Genomic DNA, 17,900 nt, shown 5'->3' with positions numbered 1-17,900 from the left:
TGTCATCCACTTTGGTCCAGACTGAATTATCTCAACATCTACTGGACTGACTGCCATGAAATTTTCTGGTTATTTATTTTGCCCAGAGGATGAATTGTAATAACTTTGGTGATCCCTTCACTTTTAATCTAGCACCAACATCACATCAATTTGTTTTACTTGACTAATGCTTTGGTTTATTACTAAACTGTGAGCATGTCTGAAGTTATTATTTAGCTCAAAAAATTTTGACAGGCAATGATCTAAAGTCAAATAGTAGAAATACAATGTTCTTGTTATGTACCAGGAATGTGCACTTGCGTATATTTGATTTACGCAGCGGCTGTGGCTCAGGAGGTAGAGCAGGTCGTCCACTAATCACAGGGTTGGCGGTTTGATCCCCGGCTCCTTCTGTCCACATGTCGAAGTGTACTTGAGTAAAACACTGAAACCCAAATTGCTTCCGATGGTCAGGCCTGCACCTTGAATGATAACTAACTGCCATCGCTGTGTAAGTGTGACTGTGTGTGTATGGGCAGAAAAAATAAAACAATGCTGTAAACTGCTTTGGACAGAAGTGCTATATAAATGTCTCCGTTTACCATTTACTGCAGCACATTTCCGGATAATGTCACACAATGTCATTGTTTATCAGGAAAAAATCTTTCACCAGAAATGTGTACTCTACACTGGGTCAAATATCACAGCCTTAAGACTATACTGAGTCTGTTTTCAGTCAAGCTCCATGTGGTCCTGATTGATCCTGGCAATCTGTCAGCCACACAAACCCACAATAAAACCCTGCTGACCTCTCAGCCACAGTTATCAAAACCAAAACGACTCCATTTGAGCATTTAACAACTGTGCAACACATCAAGCCAAGTAGCAAAAGTCAGATCTGGTTGATACAGAGAAAGCAGAAAGCAGCAGAGATCAGCACCTGTTGGCCTGTGAGACATCAAACCAGTGGTAAAACGTTACCCCAAGTCAGCACGTGTAGGCTTCAAAGTCACATTCAGCCACAATAAACACACACACCTGATGAGCACCTGCTCATCTGTAGCATATCTAACCAACAATAACAGGCTTTAAAACTTAACGAAAATCAGCACCTGTGAGCAACAGCCGTTGAAACAACCCTGAAATGAAACCTTAATCAGTTATAGTGAGAACCGCACTTCAGTTGTAAAGCTGAACCAAGACTGACACTCAAAAGAAATCCTCTACAATCAACATCAGCAAACATCTGTAGTAGCTTAGAAACTGGTTGATGTTACAGAATGAATGAATGTTTTTATGATGTACTGATGTTTGACCCTTCAAAGGAATAAAACTAGAAGGTCTTTGGGTGGGACCTGGACCTTTTCTTCACCATGTGCTGGTATTTAACAACACACACACTAGTAAGGAAAAGCAGCTTCATATTCTGGCATGGCCGAGGGCAGCTCAGAGCCATGGTGAAGTTATGAAGCTGAAATGATTCCAGATTTCTTCCTTTGTTCTTTTATCTTTATCTGTTTTTCTTCTCTACTGCCCCTCTTTCTCATCTTTTCCTTCTCACTTTTTCCATATTCCTCCTCTGACTGTCTATTCTTCAGCCTGTTCTTTGATTTTTTGTGTGTGTCTTGTGCTCCGACAGTATCCACACTTTCACAAGCTAAAAGAAATAATAATCCAGACTTTTTCCTGCTTGTGTCAGAGCTCACGATAGTTCAACTTTGTCAACTCACCATCACAGTCTGCACTGTGACCATGGCACCCACAGAAATAGTGAAGTAATAATACAGTAGCTGAGTTTACTGGTATGTGAGTGTCTTGACTTGCACACTTCCTCACCATGACTATTTTCAGTATTTGTTGGTCTATAAAATGTTTCTCTAAACCCACATTGATGTTGTCAATATGCTTGTTGTGAACTGAAAGATAGTTAATTGACTGTCATATATGACAAAAAAACAGCAGATTATCTCGAACCAGAGGACCTGCAGGGAAATAGTTGCTTGAAAAACAGATGCAAATTAATTGAAAAATGGTCTAATTGCTGCAACATCAACTTCAAAATATGATGAGGATGATCCTGTCTAGAACAATACAGACTAAAAACGGTCTTTGCCCATCCACTAGCATGGCTAAAAATCACATATATCAACCCTGCTTGTCATTTAATCTGCTTCCTCTCCTCCACCATTCATTAATTCACCTTGCCATCCCTTTGTCCCTCAACAACATCATCAATCTCCCTACTATTTCTTCCTTCCATTCATCTTTGTCCGACCCTCCTTTCTACCGCCCATTCCATGCATCCTCTCACTCATTGACTGAACATGTCAGCTCGACGGTGCTGCAGTGTCAGATTTCACTCTCTGGAAACTCCAGATGTATTCTCTGGAGCTCTACTTCCTTCATTGGTGCAGAAAACATGCAGGCTTACAGGCTGAGACCCAGGCATGACATCATCCCCCCCGACGATTGTCAAAGCTTTCATCCACCTTAAAATTCTCCCTCCACAATAAAGGGGTGGTTGACACTCTTCTAACCATATCCGTTTAAGTGATACAGGCATGCACACATGCTGCTAAATGTGCTGATCACAACAGTTTTAACATACAAGGAGCAGCTGGGATGAGAGGGGGCTTCTGGGATAGATCAAACACCTCTGGGGGAACTAAAAATATACACACACCCACGGGTCAAAGAATGACCTTCCTCTAGAATCAATAAGCAGCGTGCAAACAAGAATCATGCATGTTATGAGAGAAACAGCAAGAGAAAATACTATAATCATGCACTTGTGGGTAAACTCTACATTCTTACATCACCACAAGTTTATTTTGCAAAGTCAGTGAAAGCAAATAGAAACTTTGAAGAAAAAATACAAATAGGTATCCAATGAACAGGGGGAAAATGAGTGCAGGCTATCCCCACTTATCCAGAGCAAACAGAAGACAAAGTCACTCAAAGCTCTATAATATGCAGTGTATGCAACAAATCTCCTATAATAACAACTGTTTGACTCATGTTAAATAACACGCTTTATATACTAAACAACGCGCAGTGTGGTACTGTAATTAAAGTTTTACAATGCAAAATAACTGTTATCTTTAGTGTATCTTTAAATAATCGAGGGACAGTAAGGCTTTTTGCCAGATTCCCACTTAACAGACCAACACATTGATCTGCAGCACTATCCATTTATAACGCTAAAAATGTAATTAGTTGTAGAGGAATAAATGGACAAAGTGCGTCTAGCTCACTGTCTGCTGTTTGGGTGGCTGGATGCCATTCAATCATAGGAAAAACAAGTGAGAAAGTCTAGTGGTAGTTTCAAGATCACTGCATGTTTCTATATCTATCATGGGCATCATTTCCAGAGAATGACATTTTCACTCACCCACAGAAGAGGCTTTAAGAAAGAAAACCACACACAGTTAAATTCCATATAGCAGTAGATTATTCTAATTGTTAGATATGTGATGTTCTGTAAGCTAAATACAGAATAAAAAGAAACAATTATGTGCCTACAATCTTAGCAGACACCATCATTCAAGGGGCACTTTAGTATTGGTCTACCATAAATTTTAATATGTCCACAAGAGACAGATTAAAAAAGAATGGATACCCAGATACCCTGAGTTTTAGAGTCTAGTCATGCATCAAGCTCCAAAAACACTGCTTCCCATAATGCAACTAAACAGCAATGATCCAAATCAATGCAGCAGAGGTTGAGATACCTATCATTAGCATCATAAATATCCACTTCATGTAAACTCTACAATGCAGGTGGTAACGCACGATTTTCAAACCCAAGTCGAAAGATCCCAGATGACATCATGTCTTTAGAAAGCTTCTTCAGATCAACAAAAGACACCATTCAACTGTTTCCATGTGCTGCGTAGTATCCCTTGTGACATAGCCTATAAACTTAACTTCATGTGTAAAATTGGTGGAGGGTCCCTTAAGAGAGACTGCACAGAGATTACACCCTTCTGTAACATCTTAAAACGAGTACAGTATAAATATGTTTGAAGATTTCATGCTAATATAATATGACTGACTTTTACTGTTGACTGACACGTGGATATATAATTGTCAAGTCATCCAATATTACAGATTCTTTGAACACTGAACACTTTGAAAAATGTTGTGCACAATATATGACTGTTTTCCAACAAATCCTCCCAATTAAATGACTAAATGTCATTGCATGGAGCCCAGAATGACACAAAGAAGCATTTTTTTTGATCTGGCGCCCCTATTGGCAGTAATCAGCAGGACAGCGTAATTCGTCTGTGCCAATTTAAAAACTAAATATATTTCCTGATGTGACAACACTATGGTTGAGGTTATGTTCGGGCACAAAAAAAAAGATTTTAGATCATGGTGAATGTTAAAATAAGCTCTTTGCTAAGATTAGGTTTGGATTAAAATTACTACCTCCTTAAGGTTATGAGGCTGTCGTTGTCATGGTTACAATAAAAACATGGTTAGGGTTAGGTGCCTACTGTGGTTATCGTTGGGTTTTTTTAAAGTGGTGTGGACTAGCAGTTGGAAACGGGAAACTAACCAGCAATGTCCCGTGTGAAAATCACTTACTATAAAATGTCTACATCCCTTTTTCAGAAGCATCACTTTCCTTTAATGTGGATATTTTAGCACCTGGAAATCTTTCAAATGCAATTTTTCCTATTCTAATATGGGCATATAGGTATATGAGTAATAAAGAAATACATATAGGATGAAAATAAATTAACTAGTGTTAGCATTATTCAAAAGATCACTTTTTTAAGAGCAGCTTATTGCTTATAGAGAGAAAAGGAACTATTTTTCAAACAGTTGTAGTGTGGACATGGCCTCAGCGGGAGTGAATCCCATCCCCATCAACATATGCCCCCCCTCTCTCAAACACACAGATGTTCTCACAAAGGGTCACAGCTCCTCTTGATGTTTTGTTTGCCTACTGTTATTTCAGGGCTACTCAAGAACAGTAAAGACAAATTTGACAAAAGACAAACACTCCCACTCTGAATACAAAATGGGGAAAACATGCAATGTACAGACATAAACTTAAATAAGTTCAAACAGGGACACTGAAATAATGTGGGATTGTAATAATGTGATGACAGAAATAGAGTTTTAGATCACTTTAGTTTCTTCCCCAAGCCATTGAAATGTTTCTCACATCCAAACATCAAAAATCCCCAGAGGCAATTAGGAATTTGTCACATGAACTTTTTCCCTCCCGACTATCAAACATATTTCCTCTCTGCTGCAGACATTACGCTGCTCCCTTCACATGCACGACACTGAGAAAGTATATTTTCTCAGAGATTCTGCCTTTTTATCGACTCAGAGATAAGATTCAAGTCCAGATGTAAAAGCTGCGACGGTATTAGGTATCTCTTGCTCGCTATACATGAAGATTAACAGTAACGGGTCTACACACAGCCAAATCTTGGCTTCACATCATTTAAATATCTATATTTAAAGCAAACATGACCTTGTAGCACAATTAAACTACAAAAACTGAATCAGAACCACTCATATAACGAATGCATAAAATATTTCTATTTTGCAGGTACTTGGCCAAAAGTAAAAATTGAATGCAACACCAGAATACTGTTAGCTCACTGCTAAAGTTGGAAAAAATTCAACTATCAACAGCAAACATCATTTCTAGCATCTACTGGGTCAGAAACAAAGCGCCCTCGCTCTTTATTGAGGTGTCTGGAAGTTGTTAAGGGGCATCCACTAAAATGTAAGTTATGTTAAGTGAAATGATTACTGTGAAATGACTGTTTGTGTTACAGATGCTGGCTAACCTTGTGAGAGATGGAAGTGGGTTATCGTTATGTGAGGTGACAGAGAGGAATTAGAAGGTTAATGGATTTTTGGATGGGGGAAATGGACTAAGGAAGTTTTGCTTAGATATAATCTTCTCTTTCATGGTGCTGGACCTGTGCAGGAGAGGAACAGCGCTTTACATATTTTTGATATCGGTTGTATATTCATACATAACTGTATATACACATACATACTACACATATGTATCTGCATTTCATGTCTATTCTCTCTAATTCTTTTGTGACACATGCAATGTTTCCATTTCTGTCCGTCCCATCCAAAAGAAAAACAGTGTAAAAAAGAGAGGTAGGTAGACAAATGTACAACCAGTTAATTCCCAATTGCCAATATGAGTCATTTAATATTGTTTTTCTGCTAATAATTCATAAAGTAAAGATCAATATTATATTTCCTTACATCTGTAGGAAACTCTGCTCTGCTGTGTATATTCCTGCCAGCTTGTTTTGTCATTGAACTAATATCCTGTGCTTACATATGGCTGGCTTATGTGGTTACATGTATTGAAGTGGTAGAAGAAGATGAACTGGCCTCATAATGTAGTCGTGTGTTGACCACATACTAAAATATTGTGCTCTCATTCTGACCAGATCATCTGACTGACCGCACACTGTGACAATGAAACATTACAAGCTCCCAGAAATTAATCTACTTTTTTTTCCCCCCATAAAAACTTTTGTCAGGGAGAGTAGCATCATGAGGACCGTGGCTGTTCGTGTTGGCCTCCTGTTGAAGAGGTTAATGTGAACATGTTGCCCCAGGCAGACGCCACAGCTCCACTGCTCCCTGTATGATGCCAGTTTGATGGATGGCTCTGGCCTGCTGCTGGCCTGAGAGACAGAGGAGAGAGAGACTGGGGCGGGAGGAAGGCTGGTGCACAGATGCAGCATTGCTCTGGCTGCAAAGACAGATGAAAACACACGCCCACACATAAACTACACACACACTTGCACACACACTCATACACACAGGATCTGAGGCTATCAGCACTTTGCAGGTACTGAGAGTCTTGGAGGACTAAAAGTATGTGTGTGTGTGTGTGTGTGTGTGTGTGTGTGTGTGTGTGTGTGTCTGTATTTGTTAAGTGTTTCTTCTGGCAAGACATTCTGGGGTCTTAGTTGGCACACATCAGCCAAAACAAGGAAATTATTCTGCAGGCCTAAATCCTGTTGTACAAATATTTCACTTCATCACAATCTACACCCATCTAAAACAAACATTTTTCTTCAATTAAAAGACAAATCCAGACATTCAGACTCTGCAGGCTAAAAGTCACTGTCATTTTATGCAGCACAGTGTTATAACTACAGTGCATCTGTCCTCACCAGACAAACACTGTGGTTGTTTGATACACATTTAAAACTACCCATGATTACGTTTCCATCAAGCTGACTTCTTGCATTCAATAGCTAGATTTCTATCTAAACGTAGCATATTTTCACTTCATTTCCAGAAAATAAGAAAAAGAAAATTCTAAATAATAATAATCGACTCACATTTAGTGAATATTTGGAACTGGGTTGCAGCTAATGGCACTAATTATCCAGTCAGGGCCATCAAACCATTATAGATGAAGAGGCTGCATTAGGATGATATACAGTACAGTTGGGGAAATAAGTATTGAATGCAATGCATCAACATTTTTTTCAGTAAATATATTACTCACATGAAATTTCCACCAGACTTTGGTATTAACTCAAGAAATCCGCACAAATAAAGAAATCAAAACATTACAGTCCAAAAATAAAGTTATGTGTAATACTTATTTCCCCAACTGTATATTAAAAGAACACCTGTCAAACCTTAAACTGTGGAACAATGACATAAAACATGTTGGAAATTTGGTATTCACGTTTGTTTCATGTATTCCTTTGATGAGCTTTACAGTTTCCTCATCGTTCCACACCAATCTGACATTTACATCTGCTGCTATTTTTGTTAAATGTCAAAATAGTTTTGATCTCAAACTTGGAGACATTTTATTTGAGGCAGCAAATCTCACCCGTCATAAAAACTTCACTTGACCATTATCTAGCAGGTCACAATACATAGCACAGCGATGTTATAGTGGGAGGTTTCTGTTTGGATCTCAGTTGGCAAAAACTTTCCAAAGAATGTGGCTGAGATCAAATTTATTCATCTCATCTTTCTCCGTCTGATCTAACCATGCAAGTGAGGGAGGTGTGGATGGATGCCAACAGTCTTCTACAGCTTCATATCTCTACACAGCTTTTTACCATTTTTGTATTTGCTAAACCAGGCCCACTTTTGAATGATCCAATCAAATGTGAAGGATTTGATCAAACCCTTCTCGTACCTATACCCCTTCAGCAATGTATGTCACATTAGGGGAGGTTAAAGATGCTCTAACCGCTGTTTCACTTCACTTTTAAGTTTTAGTTGCCTACGCTTAACCACACCTCAACCATAGAGGTGGAAGATCAGAAAATTCTCATATGACTCGAAACAGTTTACACGGTATTCATCATCAGTCTGGGAGGCGCAGACAAAAGCACTATTTATACATGTGAACTTGCTGACTTGTCATATGAAGAAGGTACGGCTATTACAAACCCTGTTCTCTCTTTGAAAAACAGAAATGGTGGTTGTCTGTTCCCTCTTTAACCCTTCAACTTTTCACTCTTATTCTTGTTTTTGCTAAAACTGGAGATAATGTAATCTCCTCCCACCACATGCCCTCTGCAGTGGACCTCCCCTCTGACTCCCAATCGCTTCCCCTCTCCGGACAGCCTCGTTTACACTTTCCCCTCTTGCCCCAATGTCTGCCCTGCTGCCTCCTCCTTCTCCTCCCTCTGTGCCCCTGATGACTCACAACAACTGTGCATTGCTGAAGACTGAAGAATACATCTGCACAGACCAACTATCTGTTGACATAGCACAGTGTGGCTGACAGGAGAGATGGTGTAAATCCCTGGGAATGACTGATAACCCATGCTTGTCTTTGCAGAAAGATGGATCTTCATTAAAAACAAATCTGCTGCTGACATGATAAAAAAAGGACACACATAACACCTTCAAATGTCTTGTTTTGTCCATTCAAACGCCCCAAACCCAAATATATTCAGTTTACTATCATGTAAAGATAAGCAACACTAAAACTATTATGTGATTATCAAATTAGTTGCTGATTCATTGTCTGTCAAATTATCTATTAAATAATACCTATGATTGATATCGAGCAAACAATATTTCAAGTATTTTTTTCCATATGGCAACAATTAAACCAGTGCTTACTTTAAGAGGGTGGTCCCTAAAATATTGGAACAAAATGAAAAGTAATGTCAAGTGATGAAGTGTGAAACACATGCCGAATGCTTTTATGTGTTCAACATGTGTGTGTCTGTGTGTGGCTCGATCTTTGACCTTGGTAACCTGAAACGACATGTGATGTCACACCTTCACGGGAGTCTTGTTTACTTGAGGCCCGTTTAAGACACATACCAGCTTTTTTTCCTAAGTGTGTGTATGTTATTGGATGAAATTTGGGGCTTATTCTGCACTTATCTCACTTTCATGGGAATCTCTGTGTATATTTTGGGGCTTAGAGGCTACTTATAGGATGATTGAACATTTAAACACTTTGTGGAGATAGTCCCTGCAGTTCACAGCCAATCAAAGCAACTGTCAGCCTTTACATTTATGGAGGAAAGGAAAAGTTAAGTTCTGTATGTCACTGCTAAAACCATAAGAACACTGGAGATGACTTCACATTTGCAGTTATAAAACAGACAAAGTTTGGCTAAAGCATCACCGAGGCAACCCAGAGTTCCCTTTTATTTGTCTCACTTCCCAGTCTGCAGTGATGGCACAGAGAGCATAATGATTCAGGGATGACTCAGTTCTGTGGCAGAGCTCAAGCTCAGTATTTTACCGGCAGTCATCATTCATAAGATAATCATTATTCACTTTTATATATAACTCAAAGCGCAAAGAGTAGCTGCATTAATTTTGCATTAAAGAGCCTGTTTGTTAAATGTAAATGTATGCTTCAAATATGTTATTTAGGTCATCCATTCATTGATTTTCTCGAGAAATGTTAGTTTGGATTTGAGAAATGTCAGCTTTATCTTCACCTTTCAGTTGTGTTTTAAGATCACTTCCATCTATCCATTGTCATGGGACTTAAATGCAACACTTACAGAGCGATTGGTCTGGATTTCACTTCTCGTGAAGAACAGATGAGAAGTATTTACTTACGGTTGTGAATTGACTCGCTGCTTTCGTTTTTTGCTCAACTTATCTCGCCAAATCGTGAGGCTCTGTGATGTTCAACCAGGTGTGAGAGCAGGGATCAGACTAACTTCTCATTCAGGAAATACTTATATTCTTGTTTTTGTAACTGTACAGTGAGATAATATACTGTAACAGAAGAGATTAATAAGATTTTTCTGGCTAATAACAGATTGCTTGTACATTTCTACTTTACCTACAAAGGCAAAGTTCAGTAGTGAAGTGTATCAGTAATGCAAGTCTGAAAAACTGTATCTCTTAAACTCATACTGGTGCTCATGAAAAATGAAATGACAAGAAGAAAGCAAAATTGTTATCAGCTCAGACTAGTTTTTAACATTTAACATTTGTAGAAAAAATTGCATCCACTAATTACATTTATGTGCCAGTAATGCCAGGAATGGTGTTATAAAAGCTGCAGAGTATGACACTTAGTTGTGTGTAGCATTTTGTGGTTTCACGGGTATGAAGCAGAAGCTTTGAACTTTACTCTGCCTAAGCAAGAAAAAATATGATCTTGTGGTTTATGCTACACAGAGTGAAACTTCCTGACTCTACATTAGTGGTCTCAACGTGCACCAAGGTACAAAAAAGTGTCTTCTTTTGAATTTCACATGATACTACCCTGACAAGCTCAGTGCTAATCAAATTTAATGCCAAGTGAAGACAAGAATTTGAAGTCAAACATTGACCAGGCAAACATTTCCTGAAACATGTTCCATAACAACCATAATAGTATATAATTATCAATGGGCTTGGCTAGGAAACTCTTCATTTTATGTGAATGGAAGACCAAATCTTTGGACACACTGACAGATCACTCAACACATATAACAATTGACTGCTAATTCTTAATTAGCGCCTCTTTTCTGCCACATGTGTTTCTTGTGTAGCTTTCAAACTCAAGTCTGCAGCTACAGTATGTGATGTCTGCAACAAGCCAATGATATGAAATGAAAGACCTTCATACACCCTACAAGCACATGCAGATGACATTGATCTTAATCAGTATAGATTCTTCTCATCTTTTATATCTATTTAAACTTGCACTGGATGAGGAGTATAATGTCAAAAAAAGGAAAGGGGGGGGGGGGGGGGGGTTGTGTCCTCTGTTATTTTCTTTAATACATTTCTTTTAACACATTTGCTTCTGCTTTTTGCAACAGCCCAATCACATATAGCACAGATATGAGTGTGTGTTGTAAAGGGTCAATGTGCTTCAAGCAAAGTGCTTCTGATAAGTTTTAAAAAACTATAGTTTGTTTGTTCTGGTCTTAGAGTGGTGAGATGAGTGGGTAAACTTGTTGCTTTTTCCCCTGGGTAAATACTTTATTAAAATCCATGTGACTAATTTTTGTCATAGGTTATTTGTGTGTGGGGAAAGAGCAAGAACATTTACACCGACTGTTGATTCTGCTCATCTGTATTACAGCATGCAAAGCATTCATAGAAGGTCGGATCACGTTCCCAACACAAACTAATTGCTCTAGAGTTCATTTGGGACTGAACCGAGATCACATCCTCAAAGGGTCTGCACTTGAGTTTGATAGCTGTGTTCAGATCTGCCCAGAAGAATCACACGATGAAGAAAAACAAACTTAGATTCAACAAGACTAAACACACAGGTTTGAAACCCACAGATCATCTAAAACAAAACCCTCAACACACATTTCTGAAGTCTGAATCACAGAGCCTGAGTCTGACACTTAACTGTCCGAAACAAACAAAAACTTTATGCTGCGATAAGCCAGATGTGTGGGAGTGTTGCGGAAGTATGTAGAGTTTGAATTCCTCTCTTCACAATTACTTCTGCCACTTTTAGTGTATGCAACCAACTGCAACATCAACAATCCCTGTACAAAAGTGTATGACCTTCTCCTCATTTGTCTCCTCATTGAGAATACAAAAACAAGCAAAAGATACTGAAAGAAATGATTGGAAGGGAATTAGAGAGGCAGCAGGATTCCTTCAGAAGTGGTTGATGTGATACTTTCTCTCTCTTTACAATGACTCTTTTAAATGTTTGCATTAAGAGGATTACATTTGGTCAAAGTGTCACAATAGCATTTGTATTTGACAGCCACAGTGTCCAACATGACTTCTAGAGTGGTTGACCAAGATTTTTAATAGTTGCAGGCAATTTCCTACTCATTCTCATTTGCATTTCTACAAGCAAGTGCTGGTTGATGTTGAACACAGAGACTTATCATTGTTCCTGGAGCTCAGTGTATGAACTCACTGACACAGAACAACATACATCTGCAGTTTGCATGCACAGTTTCAGTTTCTGCACAATGTGAAGATCAAAGAGTCATGATGCACAACTTTTGCCTCAAACACAGCACAAATATTAGTGTTAAGATCCACATAACTGATACATTCATCCATCTATACTATAAATTCATACAAAGCAATTATTGAAATTTGTCTTTCTGTCATTGCATGCCTTAGCTGCAAGCGTTGTCGGTTTCTTCTTTTTGTTTGAAAGTCACACAGAATTTCTGGATAAGTGGTGGAAACTACCTTCCTGTTTGTTAATCTCTTGTTTGCTAAAACAATGTTGTAAGTCTGCTTCTGTCTGCTTTGCTGTTTGACACTAAACAGCCAGAGAACTCTGTTGTCTCTGTATTTAAGTGCTGTTTCCTCCTATTCATCCTCTCCATGTTATCCTCATTTGACCTCTGAAAACTCTTGATTGAACTAGCTGTTTTTTCCTTTTTACTGTAATGAGACCAAGTTGCATGTATAGTTCCTTAGTTTCTTGACCGTAGGAACAGCATGTGTGACGGTCTCAAGTCAAAGGTCAAAATAAATGACCAAGAGTCAATGATGGTCGGCGAAAGTTCAAAGAAGCCATTTACATTAATCTTTGAACCAAGACAGGCTACAATCTCTCTCCATACAGTCCTTTGTTATCACATGACCAACCTCACACACTTAGGTCATGTAATGACACCGACGCAAGTTATAGTTATACATAGATGGACACTGTAATGCTATTTTTGAAGATGCGGTATCTGATAAATCTGCCAGATAAAGACAGTGATCTCAGAGTACTTGGTGCTGATAAGCAATCTCACAGTCACAGATTGTCTCATAGTCAGTCAGGAAATGTAAACTATGAGGTAAGTGTTAGTTTCTATGTACGCGTCTTTGTTTTAAGATGCATGAGAACTTGCACCCTTACCACTTCAGATACGCTAACCATAAACTGTCCGGCCAAACATTTATAGGGAAAACATGCTGAAGAATGCTATCTGCGTCATCTTCATCGCCAACAGATCATAGTGAAGAATCCAAGTTATACTTGGAAGACTTTTATGTATTAAGAATTTGTATTATTAAGCTCCAAAAATATCAGCTTTATTTTAACTGGACATGATGCTGCAGCTGTCAAGTGAGCACATGTTCCTCCTCTTACAGAAAATATTTGTAGGAAATATTACTTGATTTTAATATTTCATCTTTTGCAATTGCTCTGTTGAATGTCCGCTACTCTCCATAATAGACTTAGTGCATGCATTAAATGTGTTCGGGCATCTGGGTTTCTGTAAATTTTAACGTCCAATTCATTGTTTGTATAGACAATGTGACTCAGATGGGCACAAAACTCTCCTGGTTTGACTATTAGTGCAAAAGATGATTCTGGTTCTTAAATTAATAATAAAGGTGCAAAGCTTCAATCAGCGAGCTTAAAATGTCAGAATCTGGGTCAGTGTTGGATATATTCAGCATCAACACAGCATTGATTCACGCCTCTGGATGACTTCTTCTTCATAGCAACATTGACTGAATCTCATGTTGTAGAACTTCACACCATTGCAAATACCAAGCTGATAAAGTTGATAAGACAGACAGAAATGTAAACAGTGGCACATTGCACAGATGTTGAGCGACATTAGCATTTAGTTTTGTTTGTGGCCAGCTGATTGTAAGTCTGATACTTGCTCTTCTTTTGGCTCTCAGCTCAGGTAGTTTATAATGTGTTTACAGTTTGTGTGATAATCCAGAGTCAGTCTCTTGTTTCTTAGGCAAAGAGAAGATGTTGTGGTCACTGACAGGTTTCTGACAGTCAACAGGATTCAGTACAATAAACTTAATTTCCTTTCACACCTTTAAAAACATAAAGTGTCGGATCGGTCTGAGACAATGGCTGAAAAAGTTGACTGATTGGAAAAATAAACGTGAAGACAACATCTAGGCTGAGGATGACACAAATGAAGCAAACATAATCAGCTAATTACTTCACATTCCTGGGGATATATTTACCACTGCCAGCAGACAGTTTATATAAAATTAGTGCTGATTGCTGTGACCCAGGGAGTGAGCTGATTGAAATGAAAGATAGATGAGATAGTGGAGGAAGAAGGATGGAGAATGAAGGAGGGGGAGGAGGAGGAGGGGTAGACGGCATATTGCTGATGACGAAGATGGCCGGGTTCATTGCTCAGTCTCGCCAGGATCATAAATTCAATATAGGACTTTAATGTCTGAACACTTACATCTCCTGACCTTACAGCTTTCAATGAATTAACCGTCTACCCCGGTCATCGACTCCAATATCCCATGTGTTCACAAAAATGTAGAGAAAGACAAATTCCCATATCTGAGACGTGAGAGAAAAAAAGCGTCCCAGTCCTCAGAGGAATGCCAAGGATTCTAAATCAGTTTGTGTTTGACTAACCCTTCACCTCTTCTTCCCATATTTGTAGCACCCATAAGACTAAGACATTAAAAACATTCTTTAGTATGAGAAACATGTCGTCCATATTCTGTATGTCATGTGACAAGCCAGTTGAACATCTGCTAAACTAATTGAGAGACACCTTGTTATACCTGCACTACAGTTAAAAACACAATTCAACATCAGAGTTTTGGTTTTGCATCTTTTAAACAATGACAGTCCAAACAAGACAACTTCTACTGTGTAAGAGAACCATATGAACCCCAGATTGCCCTACGGCTGATTCTCACATCTCATCCTGTGTGAACTGCATGATTCGCTGCAGTTGCTGCATTTAGAAAGGCTCACAAAAAGAGCTTTAGCTTGTATCATTCACAAGGACAACAAAAAGAAAGAGTGAGGAGAGACAGATAATCAGATTTATCTTTGAAGTCATTTTTCAAGGAGAAAAAACAGAAATTCTCTAGTGGTTGCTTATAAATTCTCTAAATCTTCTTTTTTGTCTTATATCATGAGTATGTTTGAGTTCTGGACTTATGGTTGGACAAACAAGCAGTGGCATTTCACACTATTCTGACATGTATAAACCAAAAGATGAGGTCATTAGAGAGAGAAATGATCCTGCAGATTAATAGATAAGGAAAACAATAGCTAGTTGCAGCCCCAATCAACAGTAAATGTTATTATTTATTATTCGAGTCAATTATCAAGCCAAAAAAAGAGAAAAGAATAATAATAACAACAAGATAATAAGATAGTATAATTTGCTGGTTCCTGCTTCTGAAATGTCAGGATATGATACTTATTCCTGTTATACATCAGTAAATTATATATTTTGGACAATAACCAATTCTCCATTGGGCTTGGTGAAGACTGATTACTAAATATTGGAAATAATCATTAGTTGCAGCCTTAGTCAGTGCTCTTCTTAGTAAACTTAGTCACTCCAGTCTGACATATAGGCTACTGATTGAAGCCAGATGCCCCTTTTTTTTGCACTACCAAACTCAAACCACCTGTAGCCCCATCTCCGTTAGGAATTTACACAGATTAAATGCTGCCACTACAATAACCACATGTGGGCCTCTGAGGCATCCGAGGTAGCTCTGATAGCACAACATGGGATCTCCCAGTATGGTCTCAAACCATGATAGCTTCTACCCCAGTTTAACCCAACTGAGGTCATAGCTCAACAGCTCTGAGTCTAGTACTTGCAGCAGTAGGGCTGAGCAGGATGGGACAGTAACAGAACTCTAACTGATTTAGGAAAGTAATTGCAGTCAGTGTCATTCACAAACAATCAGCTTGAAGGTGAACAGACAGAGCCAAGATCATTATTTAATGGCCAGAGGGAACAGGGTGTGTACATGGCGGAGCTGCAAGTGGCATTTGGACAACAGAGCATCAGATATGTGTGGAAAACTCAGGTTGACCTGCAGCGTTCTGATTGAAGGAGTTAACCGGGGGGCAGAGGGGGCACACTGGTCAGGGCAAGTAAACCTGACTTCATGATGTGATGATGGGATGGTAATGATTTGCTAGGTGAGCTTCTGGTGATCCCTGTACACACAGACAGTCATAAACACACACACACACACACACACACACACACACACACACATATTATCTGTAGCTCCATCTCTAACTCAATTCTCTAATGACCATCACAAGCCAGTATCACATGTAAGCGTAGGAATCTGAGAATTAAAGAGAGACATGCTCTGTTTACTTTGCTCTCTTTCTTCTTGTCCTCCAAACTCAGAGGAGGAGTTCATTCAACTTCGCCGGTACTTTCCCTCATATTTAAACTACTTGGACATGACCTAGAAGTTAATTCACTGCTGCTGCTGCTCTGAGGCTGAACCTGGGAGCACAGCATCACTAGAGGGTCTCCCCAATACCAACACACATATCCATTACTAATACGGAGCCCCGCTGCCTTTGAAAGCTGGTGTTGAGTTTACTTTCCAGCCATGAAAAATTAAAATCTAATTACTGAGGAGTCTTGGAAATCCCCTCTCCTACACGTTCATCCAAATATTACAGGATACAAGATCAGTGAGCTTACAAAATTTCACATGAAACATGTCTTGGGAAACAATCATGTCTGCAGAAAATTGTGAAATATACATGACAACACAGAATTGTTCGCTCAGCAAAACACTCGCCGAAAGGTCTTGTCACTTGTGTGTAAACATTGGCTGGGCAACATTCAATTAAGGCTCCATACAGTAATTTGACTGACTCTAATGATTATTATGTCATGCTTTTAAGACCCAAACTCCAGAACATAGAAACAATTAAGTGCCCTGCGGTTTCCCTCAGTCAGAATAACCTCTGGGCAATACAGACGGAAAGTATTTAGGGGCAGTTTACAGGGACCCTGTGGTGCCACCACCTTTAATAGGCGTGCAGGCAACGTGAGTGCCACACCTAATGGATGCTTTTAGTCGTTTTAGTAGTCAATTATGCAGAGTGGGATGATGTAAGCTGCTGTCCGGCGTGTGCGCAAAGACGCGCTGGAGACCTTGACGCGGTACAAAAAGGCACTATCTGCCTGTCACTCATTATTTCATCTTAAAATAAGCTCAGATTCCTGCGTTGAACTTATTACTCACCAGCAACTGTCGCTGTTATCAAAATGAAATGTTGACTTGTCTCGAGCATCTTGGCGCGCTAAGGATGTCCCTTAGTGTAGCTGTATTTACTCCACGGACTCCTCTCCTTTTCACACTCGCTGTTCAACACACCAGACGTCCCACCACTGAAGTGAAATGCGCTAAAAGACTAAAAACAGTCCACAAGGCATTTCATGTGCTGCAGCATCCACCGTTTAACTGTCTGGAGTCCCGTTTTCAAGCTGGTCTCTGAGATGAGCTCTGTTCCATTGCCTGTCGCCTCCACTGAGCTGAACTGGACTGACAGAAACAGGGAGGTGGAGGAAAACGAGGAGGAGGAAGAAGGCGGTGGGAGAGTTGTAAGGAGTTGACTCCTTACAACCTTATAAGCTATGTTTGCGGGGGCTTGGGTTGCCACTCCATGGGAAAAATTTAACAGTCAAATACCAGCCGAGAAGTGATGTCTGGAGACAGAACAACTGTCAGGCGCTGAACAATTAGACCAGAAT

The 17,900-nt window shown here is 39.3% G+C and overlaps 1 protein-coding gene across 1 annotated transcript in view; it reads right to left on the bottom strand.

Annotated features, from left to right (window-relative positions):
* Positions 1-17,664, bottom strand: part of itga1 (integrin, alpha 1) — a 49,449-nt gene extending 31,785 nt beyond the window's left edge. Inside the window, exon 1 of the mRNA XM_053340406.1 lies at positions 17,392-17,664. Coding sequence (XP_053196381.1) covers positions 17,392-17,440 — 49 coding nt within the window. The 5' untranslated portion in view covers positions 17,441-17,664. The remainder of the gene's footprint in view (positions 1-17,391) is intronic.
* Between the last annotated feature and the right edge of the window lie 236 nt (positions 17,665-17,900).

Source organism: Scomber japonicus, chromosome 19 (assembly GCF_027409825.1).
Source record: "Scomber japonicus isolate fScoJap1 chromosome 19, fScoJap1.pri, whole genome shotgun sequence".
In the NCBI taxonomy this organism is placed as follows: domain Eukaryota; kingdom Metazoa; phylum Chordata; class Actinopteri; order Scombriformes; family Scombridae; genus Scomber; species Scomber japonicus.
The sequence above is the reverse complement of the archived record's forward strand: the minus strand, read 5'-3'. Positions and strand labels throughout refer to the sequence as shown.